Source organism: Oncorhynchus mykiss, chromosome 30 (assembly GCF_013265735.2).
Source record: "Oncorhynchus mykiss isolate Arlee chromosome 30, USDA_OmykA_1.1, whole genome shotgun sequence".
NCBI lineage: Eukaryota > Metazoa > Chordata > Actinopteri > Salmoniformes > Salmonidae > Oncorhynchus > Oncorhynchus mykiss.
This window is the reverse complement of record NC_050570.1, coordinates 16,306,047-16,325,822: the sequence shown is the minus strand read 5'-3', so window position 1 is coordinate 16,325,822 and position 19,776 is coordinate 16,306,047. Positions and strand designations below refer to the sequence as shown.

The 19,776-nt window shown below is 43.6% G+C and overlaps 1 protein-coding gene across 1 annotated transcript in view; it reads right to left on the bottom strand.

Moving 5' to 3' along the window:
* Positions 1 to 2,279: 2,279 nt before the first annotated feature.
* Positions 2,280 to 19,776, bottom strand: part of LOC110521418 (fibroblast growth factor 10-like) — a 37,398-nt gene continuing 19,901 nt past the window's right edge. Inside the window, exons 2-3 of the mRNA XM_021598950.2 lie at positions 6,630 to 6,733; positions 2,280 to 4,165 (exon numbers count right to left, since the gene is read on the bottom strand). Coding sequence (XP_021454625.1) covers positions 3,971 to 4,165; positions 6,630 to 6,733 — 299 coding nt within the window. The 3' untranslated portion in view covers positions 2,280 to 3,970. The remainder of the gene's footprint in view (positions 4,166 to 6,629; positions 6,734 to 19,776) is intronic.

Here is a 19,776-nt window from a genome sequence, read left to right as displayed (position 1 = left end):
ATAGCAATTCAATAAGCGCTTTAAAATTCTGCCCCTTCCCCCCACCTTTTTAGTCTACATACATCAGATTGGTATTGTGAGTGGCAAGGTTTTTTTTCTTCTCCCACCCACCACAGTTCTTTTCACTCCTCTGAGAGAAATTGACCACACAGGGTTTCAAATGTCCCTGAAGCTTTAGGACGTTGTAGGTAAAGCAGCATGACTTGTGCCCCCATCATATTATTGCTTGTTTTGTCTGGAAGAAATCATTTTTATGACTCTTTTACAGATGACAAGGCATGTATAAATACAAAAAAACCCTGCTTAGTTCAATAATCTACATACAGTATGTGTCTGTAAAAAAGGGTAATAGGCAGAAAAATGTGTACTAAAATCACTATTTGAGGTTAGAATAATTCCCACAGTAGTGCCCTAACATTGTGAGGTCAGTACAGAGCCCTGCTGTAATGAATCAGGACAAATCATTAGAACACTGAGCAGCTATGCATTGCTATGGGGTCGATTTCAAATGTAGTTCTTCTCCACTAAATGATATTGCTTATATTTTCTATGCCCTTTGCCAAACCTTGGAACCACCCTATCTATACGAGTGCATCAACACATTGCGTAGTGACACATAGCAACTGATGAAACCCTATATTTAGTAACAAGCACCTGTGCATAGGGCATTAACAGGCCATGGTAGAGTGGGAGTGGGTGATGTCCTTTGGATGATATCCATTCCCATTCACTTGTATTATGTTTGGAGCATTCCACCTTGATTTTTTTCATGCCGTTTTTGATCAAAGTCGATTGCTTTGATGACCGCTGCCTAGGGATCCCTCTTGTTTTTCTGGCGAGCACACTGACAGGACAGCAGAGGAACAATGATAATTACAGACTCCCATTTAGTGTCCCTGTGCTCTGAGCTGGGTCTGGCATAAACAGGCAGCCTCACCTTAAAGCCAAGAAATACATTCTTGTACTGTTAGACGAGTGGAGAGGTGAAGACACTTTGACGATGAGGTGGGCCATTCAACAGAACAGGCATAAAATGGGATTACTTTACTTTGTGGGCTTGCATGTTTCAAAGAGATGCTGTGCCTGCTAAAGGATTAACAAGGACGCATTGGTCGAGAAACACCTGCAAAACTAGATTTCTGCAATTACAGTATATAACATCTGTCTATTGTCTACTAAACCTTATTTCCCCACTTAACTGTCAGTAAAATACAGAACTAAGTGAAGGTTTCACTACTTTCAGCTGTTTCTTGTGAGACCCTATAGATTGGGCATGTGGCACTTTAAAGGTTCAGATGGTGTCGCAGCTGAAACTTCCCCCACTAAGATACAAGTAACCCTTGGCCACGTCTTCAGCTCTAAAGATATAAAACTATAAGTGTATATAAAAAAAATACAATTAAAAACTAACACACTCAGTCTCCCTAGACCCTCACACCCACATCCAATTGTTTGGCAGACCTTTGGATCAAACGGCAGTGTGACACAAAGTTGTTTTGAATAGACATGTTTCCCATCAAAACAATTTCACATTATGACATACTGAAACGCTTGCCTTTCTCCCACCAATAGAGGCCATTCATCTTCATCTTTGCAGTCTGCAGGGTAAAAATATTCTATAGCCTCCCATTCTACCAGGCCTTCAATGTGATTGAAGACACGTGATGGCCCATTGAAGACCAGTGATGGCCCATTGAAGACCAGTGATGGCCCATTGAAGACCAGTGATAGCCCATTGAAGACCAATGATGGCCCATTTAAGACCCGTGATTGCCCATTTAAGACCTGTGATGGCCCATTTAAGACCCGTGATGGCCCATTTAAGACCCGTGATAGCCCATTGAAGACCCCTGATAGCCCATTGAAGACCTGTGATAGCCCATTGAAGAGACCTGATAGCCCATTGAGGATCCGTGATAGCCCATTGAAGACCCCTGATAGCCCATTGAAGACCTGTGATAGCCCATTGAAGACCCGTGATAGCCCATTGAAGACCCGTGATAGCCCATTGAAGAGACCTGATAGCCCATTGAAGACCCGTGATAGCCCATTGAAGAGCTCATCAGGGGAGGTCCACTACATCAAATCCACTTCTGCTGTGAATGTTCATGTGGAGATGATGATGATGATTATGTAACGCTGATGGAGATGTTGACAACCCAAAACAGTCAAGGCAAGTACAGTACATTACATAAGAGGCAAAATGGTCACTCTTTTAGAATGGAGCTAACTGAAGAGATGTGGTGCGTGTTAGCATAAGTGACTCCTTGAACATTGGGTAATTTATGTGTATTTTATTGACGTTCAAGCTGAACACGAACCAAGACACTCACTAACGTTGTTTTGATGACAGTATTCAATTAACAGACTACCTAATAACTGACTAATAGTTGAAACATGTGTTCTTGTAGATCCTCATTGCTGACCATTCAGATGTTGGGAGTAGGTGCCATATTGCAGTAACATACAGTATAGACTAGAATATGGACTGCAATACAATTAGGATTTCAGACTAGACACAAAATGGAGACAATAACATCAACTTCAAATGTTATACGGTACAAAAAGGTTTAAATATATTAAAAGTTCTATTTGCAACAGGTTTTTGAAAATGTTAGCAAGACGTGACAAGATAATGCAATAACCAGCTATCATACATACAACATTAATGGGTTAAATCCTATCACTGTCAAAAAGTGTATATACAACCCAGTGGAGGTTGCTGAGGGGAGGACGGCTCAGAAAAATGTCTGGAGCGGAGAAATGGAATGGCATCAAACACATGGAACCCACCTATTCCACTCCAGTCATTACCATGTGCCCATCCTCCCCAATTAAGGTGCCACCAACCTCCTGTGATACAACCTCAAATGCACTACGTGTTTCAAAGGGAGTACCGTATGCATTTAACTACTGAATTCTGGAACTAACATATCAGAGACAACGTCGTGACTCCCACTTTGAAAGATTGACCCCTGAGCTAGTGGTCTAGGATGAAAGAAGGAGGCTAAAGCACACTTCTGCAGAGCTCACAAGTTCATTTCAGAAACCCAGAAGACCCGATAGCCTTCTAGTCTATGTTTATTCTATTCTACTGAGCCATTTACTTTACGTTCCTATTCTTATTTTTTTACTATGTCTTATTGTTGATTCATTGTCGAGAAGGAACCTGCAAGTAAGCATTCCATTGGACGATGTATACCATGCGTATCCCGTACATACGACTACCCGATGTCTTACAGCAGATATCCATGGGTATCAATGTACATCAATCCAAACGTTTCCGTAAACATGGAATTCTGTCCCCTCTGTCTGAAGTCCACTCAAATGCAGAGTCCTTGCAGCGTTGATTGTAAAGGCCTTTCAGTATCTTTAGAGAATCATCTCTCTTGCTCAGATGGATATTTTTGACAACCTAAATAAATGTTCTGTTTACTGTTTGTCAGCTCTTTTACATCGGCAGTCCATTGGTTTAACAGCATATTGTAAGGTCACTCAAGGGAAAGCATTGTCTCCTGTAGAGTCGCAGAAAATAAGGGATGGGGGCAATATATCGACAATACTCGTACCCTTTAGAGGGAGGATATGTTTCAATTACACACTTTCTCAGCGGACGGTGGTGTCAAAATTACTCCTTGACACAGAAGAGTGTCATCAACATTTTCCTCACGGCTTGATAATCAATCATAATAATAATAGACATACTGTATTTACACAATATTAGCAGCTTTACTTCTGAACCTTACGCTCGTGGGGGGTGATGAATAACTTAAACCTACTGTATTATGCCCCCCACTTCGATCTCGACAAACAAAATAGTTTATAAGACCCCAACAAATGTACATATATGGGAGAAGGGATGGATATAATAATGATAATCAAATAATCATATTATTCCTAATTATCTTGGTAACCACAACACTAGTAAGAGGGACTGGCTGCAGAGCAGAGCATGAGTCCAGTTGTTCCTCTATGAGGGCAGCATGGGGAGGAAGTGGGTGGAGGGGTGTCTCCTCCGGGCTTTGTGACCTCGCCGGGGCTTCCCCCTGCCGTTCAGAGATACGAACATCTGCCTGCCGCCGTGTTTCCAGCGCAGGGAGGCATACGTGTTGTAGCCGTTCTCCTCGATGCGCTCCTTGAACTTACAGTTAGGGTTGTACTTCACCTGCAGGGGAGGGAGAGAGGGAAAGTGAGGGAGAGTGAGGGAGAGAGGGAGGGTGAAGGAGAGAGGGAGAGAGAGGGAGAGAGGGAGCGAGAGGGAGAGAGGGAGCGAGGGAGAGAGTGGGAGAGTGAGGGAGAGTGAGGGAGAGAGGAAGAGAGAGAGAGAGAGAGCGAGGGAGAGAGAGGGAGTGGGAGGGAGCGAGGGAGAGAGAGGGAGAGGGAGGGAGCGAGGGAGAGAGGGAGCGAGGGAAAGAGAGGGAGAGAGGGAGCGAGGGAGAGAGGGGGAGAGTGAGGGAGAGTGAGGGAGAGAGGGAGAGTGAGGGAGAGAGGGAGAGAGGGAGAGAGGGGAGAGGGAGAGAGGGAGAGAGAGGGAGAGAGGGAGGAGGGGGGGAGAGAGGGAGAGAGGGGGAGAGTGAGGGAGAGTAAAACATGTGTTTATTATGACCAGTAGTAACTAACAGCAGTAGCATGGACACACCTCTGAGATAGGGACAAAGGTCCATGTCTGTTATTGCATTCATGTTTTCCATTTATTTCTGTGTTGTTATGGAGTTATTTGTTGTGTGTTGTTTCTATGTTGTTCCATAACAAAACAATAACCATCCACATTGAATGGCAAAGCATTTTATAATTAGGTGTTCGTTATGGTCGGATCACGGCCAAGAAGATATAACAATATAAAAACATGTCTTTTTGATACTGTAACTAACCTACATGAAGAAGTGTTCATCTGCAATGTAAAATGTTTTGACAGTCATCTATCAGATTGTTATCACGTCCTTGATCCATTTCTGAGGCTATGAACAGAAACAGGGATTTGTGTCAATATACAGGCACAGGCCAGCCAACAAAGCCCTCTCCTCATTGCCATGGGTGGTTGGAACTTCTTATCTGTACGTAGGTATGACCTAAAGATATGACCATCAAAACAGATTCTGGAGCAATCCCATCTACATGCCACTATCAGGCTGAGATCACAGGGCCCTTATGGAGATAGCATCAGGCTAACTTGATTCTCCTGCTTAATGGTCATTAAGGGAGGTTTCAGTGGGAGGTTCTAGGAAGCTGAGTGAGTTCATCTATGTCCTGTTTATGCTGGTGGCAGGGTGAAATAATGGTCTGCAACTCATCACAGCTTCACATTGCTGACTGATTGCCAGCTCCAGATTTTTCTCTCTCTCTCTGAGCTGTAAAACACTTAGATACCACGCCATAGGCAGCCTCATTACATGACAGAGAGAGAGAAATAGAGAGAGAAAGAGAGAGAGAAAAAGAGGGAGAGAAAGAACGAGAGAGCTGTGTATGAGCACAACAAGTGGCAGATGGCACGCAAGACCTTCACATCTGCCTGTTCTGACATTAGTTCAGCCTCCTTTTCTTGGCTATCTGCAGTATTCTGACTTTTCTTGGCTATCTGCAGTATTCTGACTTTTCTTGGCTATCTGCAGTATTCTGACTTTTCTTGGCTATCTGCAGTATTCTGACTTTTCTTGGCTATCTGCAGTGTTCTGACTTTTCTTGGTTATCTGCAGCATTCTGACTTTTCTTGGCTATCTGCAGTGTTCTGACTTTTCTTGGTTATCTGCAGTGTTCTGACTTTTCTTGGTTATCTGCAGTATTCTGACTTTTCTTGGTTATCTGCAGTATTCTGACTTTTCTTGGCTATCTGCAGTGTTTGACTTTTCTTGGCTATCTGCAGTATTCTGACTTTTCTTGGCTATCTGCAGTGTTTGACTTTTCTTGGTTATCTGCAGTATTCTGACTTTTCTTGGCTATCTGCAGTATTTTGACTTTTCTTGGCTATCTGCAGTGTTTGACTTTTCTTGGCTATCTGCAGTGTTTGACTTTTCTTGGCTATCTGCAGTGTTTGACTTTTCTTGGCTATCTGCAGTATTTTGACTTTTTTGGCTATCTGCAGTATTTTTACTTTTCTTGGTTATCTGCAGTGTTTGACTTTTCTTGGCTATCTGCAGTATTTAGACTTTTCTTGGCTATCTGCAGTGTTTGACTTTTCTTGGCTATCTGCAGTGTTTTACTTTTCTTGGCTATCTGCAGTATTTTGACTTTTCTTGGCTATCTGCAGTATTTTGACTTTTCTTGGCTATCTGCAGTATTTTGACTTTTCTTGGCTATCTGCAGTATTTTGACTTTTCTTGGCTATCTGCAGCGTTTGACTTTTCTTGGCTATCTGCAGTATTTTAACAGTGGAACAAGCCTCTCTTCAAGACCCGCGTACGAGCATCACCTGCAGCTATTATCAAGCTGGGCCCAGGTATATAGTCATGATTGATATTGCCACTATTAGAACTTCATACTTGAAACTTTGGCCTGCTGTTGATTTTCCTAGTGTAGACCTCAAAGACTCATTTGAATGGAATGACCTGTGCTTGGAGGAAACATCAATGTCCCCTAGCTGGAACCTGGCTGCCCATGGTGTCTCATGAAACAATGTTGCAAGGTGTACCTACCGATCCAAACAGTGTGCCTTTTTTGGACATTGCTAAGTACAGCCCGGTGCTGACCGATTTGATGGCGACGACTCCCACACTGACAGATCGGATTTCCATTAGACCTGAAAAAGAAGGAACAGAAGTCTCTGTTAGAACAGGGGAGTTTTCCATCATAAGCTACTCTATCGTTATCGATTAGGAAACCAGACGGGCATATGCTCTGGGGAGAGGGTTTTCCCAAGACAAAAGAGAAAAAAACTGGATATGCATAATGGCCCATTTAAATGTTTCCCTTTGTGAAGAGACATCTACAACTCAGTTTCTTATTAACAATCGTCTCACTGAGAACTACTTGACTGCAGAGACATAAATACATTTGAAAATAGGCTGTGTCATCCTTCAGAAATACAATATGATTCAAATCAGCCATTTCAAAAACATATCATAAACAATATTCAAGAGGAAAAATCTATTTACTTGTAAGACAACACTGTTTTCAAGTAAAAAAATAAATAATTTATTATTCTGTGTCTGGAAGTACGATATGATTTATGCAATGAAATGAGAACACCCAGTCTTTTAATCCATTCTGAGCCAGACAAAATTTTCCAGAGCTCACTCTATCTACACCCTCTCAGTAGACTGACTGTAGCATTCAGCACAAAGAGCATTATGGGCTGGGTCCTGTCTGCACAGGGAGGGAGTGCCATCATCCCAGACACTGACACTCCATCCAGATGATGCCCGGTGAAGTTTACCAGGGAGACACAAAGCAGCGTCTGATGGCCACTTACACCAACCTCTTACCCACTTTCTCCATAAAAGACCTGGCAGTGCTGCAGGCTAATTGTTTCTTCTGGGCACTGATTGCAAACAAATCCCATGTGGCTTGGTCATGATCTGGTTTTAGTCTACACAAAAAGCCCTTAGCCATTGTCATGGCGATAGACGGAAATGTTTTGGAGATGACCTGTGGGTCTTACCACGGGGGCCTGAAAAGGACCTAATTGCTGGATACGCTGCTCCCTTGGAGAACTCCTCCTGTCTCACCTTCAAAGGCACCCTGATGTGGCCTGCTATCAGATCTAAGCACACATCCCTCCCAACAGACATCGCAAGCCATGGAAACCTGTTTTTGGAGGAGAAAACATCTTGAGAAACATGCTGTTTTTTCTCCTCTAATGGGCACCTCTGAATGTTGCTGAAACGGGAAACGAGGCTAACAAATAGGCTGTTGCATTTGGACAGGGCCTGTAAACACAGTAACATCAAGGTGCTGAAGGAGATGTGGACCTCACACCAGTAGGAAATGAAGTAGGAGCAGTAAACTCACGAAGCGCCCAGACCAGCGGTGCAGCGCTGCTCATGCAGAACCACATGTGCTGAAGGGGGCAGCTAGTGGGTTTCCGAGCAGGGACACTGGTTAAACCCATCCAGCGATGAAAAATAAACGCGCTCACCAGGGTCCGAGCAGGTGTTACTCTCCCGCCACTGCCATCTTTCCCCTATTTATTTATGTAAATCCAGACTTTGTTTGGAAAGAAATTAGGAAAAAGCTGTAATTGGGAGCAAGGGTTGGCTTAATATGTTTGGGGATTTAAAAAAAATAGTATTATAAACTGGGTGGTTTGAGCCCTGAATGCTGATTGGCTAAAAGCTGTGGTATATCAGACCGTTTACCACGGTTATGACAAAAATGTATTTTTATTGCTCTAATTACATTGGTAATCAGTTTATAATACTATAACGCACCTTGGGTGTTTGTGGTATATTGCCAATATACCACAGCGAAGGGCTGTATCCAGGCACTCCACATAATAACAGCCCTTAGCCATGGTATGTTAGCCATATACCACACCCCCTCGGGCCTTATTGCTAAATTATATGTCAATCATTATTTGAATATGTTGGTAACCTATTGTTTGAAAATGATAATGCCGTAGAAGCAGGTGTTTGGGGGATATATTGGCACGGTTTGAAACACCCGTGTCAATTTATCCTCCAAACACCGGCCTCTCAGGCATTATCACTTAAATAACAGAGAAGGGTAATGGTCTTAGAGACACTTAAGATCAGGGAAGTTTTTATACAGGTGAAATCCTTATCAACAATTGACATTGTGAAACCAACTACTAGATAAGACAGCCAAAGACATTGTCCGTTTCTCTTTCCTTCCTTCCTGAACCATGTAGCGATACACAGACTCACAGCTGCTACCACCACTATCCATGCTTACCAGGTGAGGTCATCCATATCAGACACACAGAGAGACAGAGAGACAGAGAGGGTAAATACATAGAGGACCTGTTGAGTGTCTTTCTTCTCTGACATGTGTGTGTACATGGAGCTCCTTTCTCCACACAGCTGCAGTGGGACAGTCAGCCCAGGGCCAGTCAGCCAGTCAGCCCAGGGCCAGTCAGCCAGCCAGCCCAGGGCCAGTCAGCCAGCCAGGCCAGGCCAGGGCCAGTCAGCCAACCAGCCCAGGGCCAGTCAGCCAGCCAGGCCAGGCAGGTACCAATCCATCCAGCTGCACCCCCATCCCTCTGATCCTTCAAAGGCATGTTAGCACATTGATGGCAATGTCCCCTTTTGAGCTGTGTTTACAAACACTGGGCGTTATGGTGGTAGGGAGCGTGCAAGCGACTCATAAGCAATTAGGCCCAGGCAGGCTGGTGATTGGAGCTCACTGTGGGGTTATGGGGACTTGTCTAGTCCAATGAAAACCGCTGGTGCCTGAAAGTGCTGCTGCCTCTAATTGCCATTATTTGCTGCTCTGAGCTCCAGGCACGGTAGGTGCTGCCATGATCCTCACTCTGATACGTAGATTGCACTATGTACTAAAAGCAAGGAGTGGATGGTGTGGTTACAATGACTTTTCTTCCCTGAGGTATCGAATGCAGGAACGTGGATCTCTTACGTGTGAGAATAGTTTTGTACGGACGATCTTTTGGATATCAGTCTTCAAATAGACCTCATAAGTCCTTATGTTAAGGCTAATGACCACCTCATTAGACCCACGTACCATGTTGACAACATGTTGTGTCATATTTATGCAAAGAGTGTTTCTGCTTTTTCAATGCGGTATTAACCCATTTTTGCATGTTAACCAATTATTGCATGTGCACATGCAATACAGGAACTAATGAGGAAAGAAAGGGTAGCTATTTGTAATCATGCTGTTTATTATAATCCACTCTCTGCTGTGCATGTTTCATCTGCTCTGTTGACGAGACAGGTAGCTTTAGCTTCTTTCCTACCCTTGGCAGGATCTGTTGACATGTTTTGGCCAGAGCTGTTAATAAGCTTGAAGCTGCTATTACAAACAAATCCCTATACAGGACTAGTCAAGTGTGGACTGACCGTTTTCTATCTTCTATGGGATTTTCAAAGCCCAGTCGTCTTTTACTCTTTCTCTTTTCTTTCGTTCCCCCTTTTTTGGAAGTGAGCCCCTCGTCAGATCATTCAGCCTTTTCTGACCTTGAAATAAAAACGCAGAAAGGAAAGCGAGAGACTCTCACGGGGTTCCTTTTGTCAGACTCATGCTATGGGAGGAGGAGGGAGTGGGTACTGGGTGTAGGGGCTGGTAATAAATAGGGGGAGGGGGGTCATAAAACTATGTGCACTCCAACTTGCCCCTCCGTCCCCCAATAACTCTTTGTTACTTACCTGAGAGGTGGAGAAAAGACAAGATCTTATTAATGACTGAGCTTTTTGTTGGACTTGGGGGGGACGGGACGGGGGTGGGACCGTCCCAATACACAATTATAAAGCAGGGGATAAGGGAGGAGGAGAATCGAGTGAAAGATTTCTTGGATTGCCCCCTTCAGCAGCCCTCCATGGCCCGGTGCTCGACCAGGAGAGAGCCTGGGAATCGGGGCGCTCCCGCTGGGCGCCTGCTCTTGATTGACATACCTTTTCAATTATTTCACAGTTTGCCTTTAAAATGGAGAGGGCCCTGTTGTTTTTCCTCTCTGCCCTCCTTTTCAAAACACAAGCTTTTCATGCTGGTTCTTCACTGCTGGGCCTAATGGCTGTGACCAGCACCTTTGATCTGAGCTGACCTCCTCAGAGGGCTGAGGACTGGGTCCAAGCAAATGCCTGTGTGCGTGTGTGTGTGTGTGTGTGTGTGGTTAAGGAAGGAGGGGACAAAGCCAGCATCACTCAATACTACTTTAAACACCTTGAAAAAGTATCATGGGAACAAGAACTTGATAGGTGATTGGATCAAAATCGTTTCAAATTAACCCTGGCAATTAACTTTTTATGTAGCATCACTCTGTTATTAAGCATAGCGTTTTTACTCTAATCTCAATGTAGGTCACAGGTTTTGAATGAATTCGCAGAATATGGGAATCTGTAGATATATACTACAGATATACTATTTTTACATTATGAACAATTATCACATCAAAAGGAGGATAAGGAAAATCATGTTCATGTTGAAGCTATGTGAACCATATCAGTCTTATCAGTCTTATGTGAACCATATCAGTCTTATCAGTCTTATGTGAACCATATCAGTCTTATCAGTCTTATGTGAACCATATCAGTCTTATCAGTCTTATGTGAACCATATCAGTCTTATCAGTCTTATGTGAACCATATCAGTCTTATCAGTCTTATGTGAACCATATCAGTCTTATCAGTCTTATGTGAACCATATCAGTCTTATCAGTCTTATGTGAGCCATATCAGTCTTATCAGTCTTATGTGAACCATATCAGTCTTATCAGTCTTATGTGAGCCATATCAGTCTTATCAGTCTTATGTGAACCATATCAGTCTTATCAGTCTTATGTGAACCATATCAGTCTTATCAGTCTTATGTGAACCATATCAGTCTTATCAGTCTTATGTGAACCATATCAGTCTTATCAGTCTTATGTGAGCCATATCAGTCTTATCAGTCTTATGTGAACCATATCAGTCTTATCAGTCTTATGTGAACCATATCAGTCTTATCAGTCTTATGTGAACCATATCAGTCTTATCAGTCTTATGTGAACCATATCAGTCTTATCAGTCTTATGTGAACCATATCAGTCTTATCAGTCTTATGTGAACCATATCAGTCTTATCAGTCTTATGTGAACCATATCAGTCTTATCAGTCTTATGTGAACCATATCAGTCTTATCAGTCTTATGTGAGCCATATCAGTCTTATCAGTCTTATGTGAGCCATATCAGTCTTATCAGTCTTATGTGAACCATATCAGTCTTATCAGTCTTATGTGAGCCATATCAGTCTTATCAGTCTTATGTGAACCATATCAGTCTTATCAGTCTTATGTGAACCATATCAGTCTTATCAGTCTTATGTGAACCATATCAGTCTTATCAGTCTTATGTGAACCATATCAGTCTTATCAGTCTTATGTGAACCATATCAGTCTTATCAGTCTTATGTGAGCCATATCAGTCTTATCAGTCTTATGTGAACCATATCAGTCTTATCAGTCTTATGTGAACCATATCAGTCTTATCAGTCTTATGTGAACCATATCAGTCTTATCAGTCTTATGTGAACCATATCAGTCTTATCAGTCTTATGTGAACCATATCAGTCTTATCAGTCTTATGTGAGCCATATCAGTCTTATCAGTCTTATGTGAGCCATATCAGTCTTATCAGTCTTATGTGAACCATATCAGTCTTATCAGTCTTATGTGAGCCATATCAGTCTTATCAGTCTTATGTGAACCATATCAGTCTTATCAGTCTTATGTGAACCATATCAGTCTTATCAGTCTTATGTGAACCATATCAGTCTTATCAGTCTTATGTGAACCATATCAGTCTTATCAGTCTTATGTGAACCATATCAGTCTTATCAGTCTTATGTGAACCATATCAGTCTTATCAGTCTTATGTGAACCATATCAGTCTTATCAGTCTTATGTGAGCCATATCAGTCTTATCATACAGCCAAACTCTGCCGGGTAGAAAGGAGAAAAGGACAATCGACCCCTCTTGGCCTTTTTTCGTCGCTTTTTATGAGTATATAGTGCTTTTTAGACATCTTGAGACCCCCTTCTTTTGTGTGGAGCTCGAAAGGCAATGGGGTGAACAGAGGAAGAGAAAGGGGAGCTTAACTTCACACCACTGGCTCTACCTTGTCACTTGTCTGTGTTTGAAAGGCTGGGGAGGGGACAGACTTTTCTCAGTCTGTCCTGCTCAGCCTCTCATAAAGGACTACTTTCACCTGCATGTTTAATGGATAGTCTCATCTAGAACAGTTTACACACAACCTTCTCCTTGACCTGTAGATAAGATACTGTAGGGCATCAGAGGAGCAGTATTAGTTTCATGACAAACACTTGATAAGGATGTCTCTCAACAAAATGTACAGGCTTTTATCACCTTTTTGTTTCATGAGCGAAGAAAATACCCCCCCTCCCCTCCTACAACCAAGACAAAAACAGCTGACCTGGCCATCAGTTAGTGGGCCATTAAAAATACAAACATCATCATCTAATTGGTTTCAGTCCCTGTCCAAGCTGACAACCTGATATGATAATGCTGAACCACATAGCCATGTGGTTATGGGCAGCCTGAGGTTGTGGTGACAGATCAAGTCCAAGGACAGACGCATGTCACTGGCAGGTTCATCGCTCTCTCTCAACACAGCTCTGAGGGCATAGAGGTAACAGAGGTAACAGAGGTTAGCCAAACGGTGGGCTTCCAAGCTCCGTGGACAGGGATCTGTAATGTAAGATCCGCAAAATATATTTGAAAAAGAGTGGATCATAAACATGTGTGTTATATCATACATTGTAGAATTTATCGCCTGGTTGAAATACCACTGAATAGATCCCCCCCATAATGTCAAGGATTGTGTTTAATTTCATTAATTCCATTCCGACTGAAAGAGAAGCTTGGCTAGGATTTGGCAATATGACTTCTATACGTTACCTATATAATAGAATTGCATTGGTAACAGAGAAGTGCTTAATATAGCGGGCATTTTAGAAATGGCATGTATAGTATGGAGAATATTGGATGGCCACAGTCTTGACAGTTTAACCACTACATTGGGCGGCCCATTCATTTTACTGATAGCTGAATAATAGATGGTGAATTTCTTGTCAGGGACCCAGTACATTTAGATTATAATAGCAGAATTTACTGGAAGCCTGATAATTCTATCATGGCATGTGATACTGCCTCATTGATGGCTGGTTTTTTTTTTATGAGTGGCTGTATGAAACCAAATCTTCCATTAACTTTGAGTCTGACAGTGTTGGGACGGAAAAGGATCTCTTACAGGACACACAGACGTCTGCTGGGAGGCGAGGAGGGAGACTTGCTAACCTTTACATAGGAGCTTGTAATTCAGTCAGGCTACATGAACTCACATCCACTAAGGAAAAAGACAGCAGAAATATATTATCGATCAGCTTTCAATATTACACTGTCTGTATATTACTACACAGCACTTGGTATATTTGGTGAAGCCAAGTTGCACTTGTCGCAATTATACATTTCCACAGTATAACGGTGCACTTTGACTGTGACATCCAAACTGAACCATTAACCACTTCATCTTTCAAACAGCTTTTAACTCTGGAAAAACAAAGAGGGGTGGATTTAGGTAGGTTGTATGTGGTCCGTGTGCGTGATTGGCCCTGTTACATGATGTCATGAAAGCAAAGATGTGCAGGTTTATGTTAGTGCAGGGAGGGAGCAGGCAGCAGGGCTTGTTTGGGTCATGGTGCTGCATGGTGCCTGTGCCACATGTCCTTCCCATTAATCCGTGTCTGAGGACGAGGTCAGTGACAGACAGGAAGCAACATTGATCAGGTTCAATCTCAGCATCTACCTGCTGAAACCAGATGACAAAGCCCAGACAGGGAAGAGGTACAGGGAAGGGAAGGCAGAGAGAGCCCCATAGAGCTCCATAAAGCCCCATATCATGACTGACCGAGCGGCTGGTTGGGTGATTAAGAATTACAGCTGGAAAAGAGATTACCCCTGCTGAAATATCGCACCCTTTGAAACAAATTTAGAGACATGAGAGAGAGGCCTTGATTAGCCAATTGGAGGAGAATTGAAACACATTTAGAGACATGAGAGAGAGGCCTTGATTAGCCAATTGGAGGAGAATTCCCTAAGCACTATTTCTAATCCTGGAGGGCTCAAATGGTTTGTTCATCAGAAGGAAGAGAGAAGGGAGAATTGGATATCTAGCCCTGTAGATGTACATGCAAATCAATGCACCGTAACTAAATCCAATTCTAGGAGAAACTAAAAAACATGTTTAACCCTTAGAGATGAAACATGCATGTTTTTGACTGTCTTCACATCACATTGACTTTTCATTGAATGGTTTATTCATGTAATTTATCTTCAGGGATGTTGGTTTGGATGCTAGAATACAGTTTCATTTAAAGACTGCAGTCAAACTTGCGTCAAATGGAAAGCGAGCCAGGTTGGATGAGGGATTTGTGACCTTTGGTTTTTACATGTTTTCTTTTTAGAACAGCACGCTTCATAACTAATGTGGCTGTCAAAAGGTTATGCCAGTTTATGCTGATATACTGAACATGTGTGATGGTGTGATGCCCTCACCAGTTTAAAGGATTGACTGGGGTTGGAAAGCAGAATAAAATGTTCAATCTCTGCCACCCCAGAGCAGTGCCCCAGAACTGTTGAGCTGCCGCTGTGGAGCTCAAGGCTCAGCATCAGGGCAGCAGCCTGTGTCTCTGGACATGCATCATGCCTAATTAAGTCTCACAAGGCAAAGATGATTTATTCATCCCACCCAAATGGCTATGAGACATGTCTCCTCGGGGCAGAGTGCAGCTCGGTGGCTCCCTCACACACACACACACACACACACACACACACACACACACACACACACACACACACACACACACACACACACACACACACACACACACACACACACACACACACACACACACACACACACACACACACACACACACACACACAATGACCAGTGTGCAATACACACAAATACACACACTATGATATAGTACATATACTGTAATGCAGTATACACGTTCAATAATGTGTTGCCTCTAATCGCTGACTGCTTGTCTAAATAAATAGATTTAACAAATGTCATTTTAAATCATTCATTTCCAGACCCAGACATACGTGAGACTCAGACTTAGATGAGATGAAAGCTACTGAAACAGAAAAAAAATGTAAACCCCACACCAACTTGATGAAATCTGAGTCTCCGCAATAACATTACCTGAACACCTCTCTCAGGTCTACAGCATGTTGGAGACATAAAATGCATCCAAAGTAGCCGAAGTGAAAAGTATCCAGCCTTTTAGCCTCTCTCTTGAAATAAATTTAGACTTTCTTGGACTCTTGGCTACCAGAGGTTCTAACAAGTAATAAAGATACTCATGGCTATTTTTACTCTCATTATTGGGCGGTTGTGATCATTGCTCATAGTAATGGATGTTGTTTTTATTATACAGATGTACTTTTAATAACCAGTCACCCTGACACGGCTAATGAAGCGAGGATAAGACAATACAGTTTGAAGTTTGTACAGTCTGGTGCATGTCCTACTACACACACCACAACCACACACCACTACTACACACACCACTACTACACGCACCACTACTACACACACCACTACTACCACACACCACTACTACAAACACCACTACTACACGCACCACTACTACACACCACTACTACACACACCACTACTACACGCACCACTACTACACGCACCACTACTACCACAAACCACTACTACACGCACCACTACAACCACACACCACTACTACACGCACCACTACAACCACACACCACTACTACACGCACCACTACAACCACACACCACTACTACACGCACCACTACAACCACACACCACTACTACACACACCACTACTACATGCACCACTACTACACACACCACTACTACACGCACCACTACTACACGCACCACCACAACCACACACCACTACTACACGCACCACTACAACTACACACCACTACTACACGCACCACTACAACCACACACCACTACTACACGCACCACTACAACCACACACCACTACTACACGCACCACTACAACCACACACCACTACTACACACACCACAACCACACACCACTACTACACACACCACTACTACACGCACCACTACTACACACACCACTACTACACGCACCACTACTACCACACACCACTACTACCACACACCACTAATACATGCACCACTACAACCACACACCACTACTACACGCACCACTACAACCACACACCACTACAACACACACCACAACCACACACCACTACTACACACACCACTACTACACGCACCACTACTACCACACACCACTACTACCACACACCACTACTACACGCACCACTACAACCACACACCACTACTACACGCACCACTACAACCACACACCACTACTACACACACCACAACCACACACCACTACTACACACACCACTACTACACGCACCACTACTACACACACCACTACTACACGCACCACTACTACACGCACCACCACAACCACACACCACTACTACACACACCACTACTACACACACCACTACAACCACACACCACTACTACATGCACCACTACAACCACACACCACTACAACCACACACCACTACTACACGCACCACTACTACACGCACCACTACTACACACACCACTACTACACGCACCACTACTACACGCACCACCACAACCACACACCACTACTACACGCACCACTACAACTACACACCACTACTACACGCACCACTACAACCACACACCACTACTACACGCACCACTACAACCACACATCACTACTACACGCACCACTACAACCACACACCACTACTACACACACCACAACCACACACCACTACTACACACACCACTACTACACGCACCACTACTACACACACCACTACTACACGCACCACTACTACCACACACCACTACTACCACACACCACTAATACATGCACCACTACAACCACACACCACTACTACACGCACCACTACAACCACACACCACTACAACACACACCACAACCACACACCACTACTACACACACCACTACTACACGCACCACTACTACCACACACCACTACTACCACACACCACTACTACACGCACCACTACAACCACACACCACTACTACACGCACCACTACAACCACACACCACTACTACACACACCACAACCACACACCACTACTACACACACCACTACTACACGCACCACTACTACACACACCACTACTACACGCACCACTACTACACGCACCACTACAACCACACACCACTACTACACACACCACAACCACACACCACTACTACACACACCACTACTACACGCACCACTACTACACACACCACTACTACACGCACCACTACTACACGCACCACCACAACCACACACCACTACTACACACACCACTACTACACACACCACTACAACCACACACCACTACTACATGCACCACTACAACCACACACCACTACAACCACACACCACTACTACACGCACCACTACTACCACACACCACTACTACCACACACCACTACTACACGCACCACTACTACACACACCACTACTACCACACACCACTACTACACGCACCACTACTACCACACACCACTACTACACACACCACAACCACACACCACAACCACACACCACTACTACACACACCACTACTACACACACCACTACTACACACACCACTACTACACGCACCACTACTACACGCACCACCACAACCACACACCACTACTACACACACCACTACTACACACACCACTACAACCACACACCACTACTACACGCACCACTACAACCACACACCACTACAACCACACACCACTACTACACACACCACTACTACCACACACCACTACTACACGCACCACTACTACACACACCACTACTACCACACACCACTACTACACGCACCACTACTACCACACACCACTACTACACACACCACAACCACACACCACTACTACACACACCACTACTACACATACCACTACCACACACTCCACTACCACACAAACCACTACCACACACACCACTACTACAGACACATGCCAAAACCCTGTGTCTGTCTGAGGACTTACATGTGTCTTGTACGGTGTCTCTGTACAATGTGATGTTCTATACAATACCCTCCCAGCTGATGACTTCATGTGTACAGTACAGTGGACACTACCCTGTCTGCTGATGACATGTATGTGTGATCAATAATATGACTAGATCATGTATAGAAATAGCCATTGTATTTATATGATGTGTGCAATATGTTGTGTAGTTAAGGAGGTACCTGGAGGAAATTGAAACAGAGTGAGAGGAAGGCCTGTCTGGGTGTGACGGTGTCTGTGTGTTCCCTTCGTATATGGCCAAGAACACGGAACAACAACGGACAATTGACAGAATGGAGAACAGGAAAACCAGAAGAAAAGAGCTGGCAGAGCTTGCTCCTTCCCTACCCAGATCTCCACTGTTGTTCCCACATCCCTCTTGGGGGATGAGAGCGCCGATGGGCCTGATAACATTATTTGCCTACTGTCTTTTAATCTATCAGTCCACACTCACTCACTGCCGAGCTATCTGTGTGTGTTGGGATAGGCTCGCACGGACACGTCCCATACACACTGGACAGCTCTGCATAGACCAGTAGTATGGGGAAGTGATGGGAATGTGCAGTGATATGGGGATGTGGGTAGACTTATGTTATTTTATTGTTGAAACGTTTTTCTCTATTTATGGTCCTACAGATATCAATTGTTTTCAAAAGATTTTGCACAGACAAAACTACATATTTCAATGGCATGTGCAAATCATAGAACAGTCCACATGACAGTATCGAGATAAACAAATAATGCAATGCTTACTCAAAATAGTTCACACAAAATCCCCAGATGATAATGAAGTGCAACTGTGATTCTCTGATCTGAATGCATCTAACCTAAGATCCCAACTCTTTTTGCAGGGTGCTTTACAGTTCTACGGTATGGTTGAGCTCTTCTATCTTATAAACAAACACCCCTTTGACAATGTCATACCCAGTATAGTTTTACAAGCCCACGGCACAAGTCATGCAGTATAATGCCAGCAGTTGACGAATGAGCATTCAATGTCAAATTAAATACTACTTGTATGACATGCT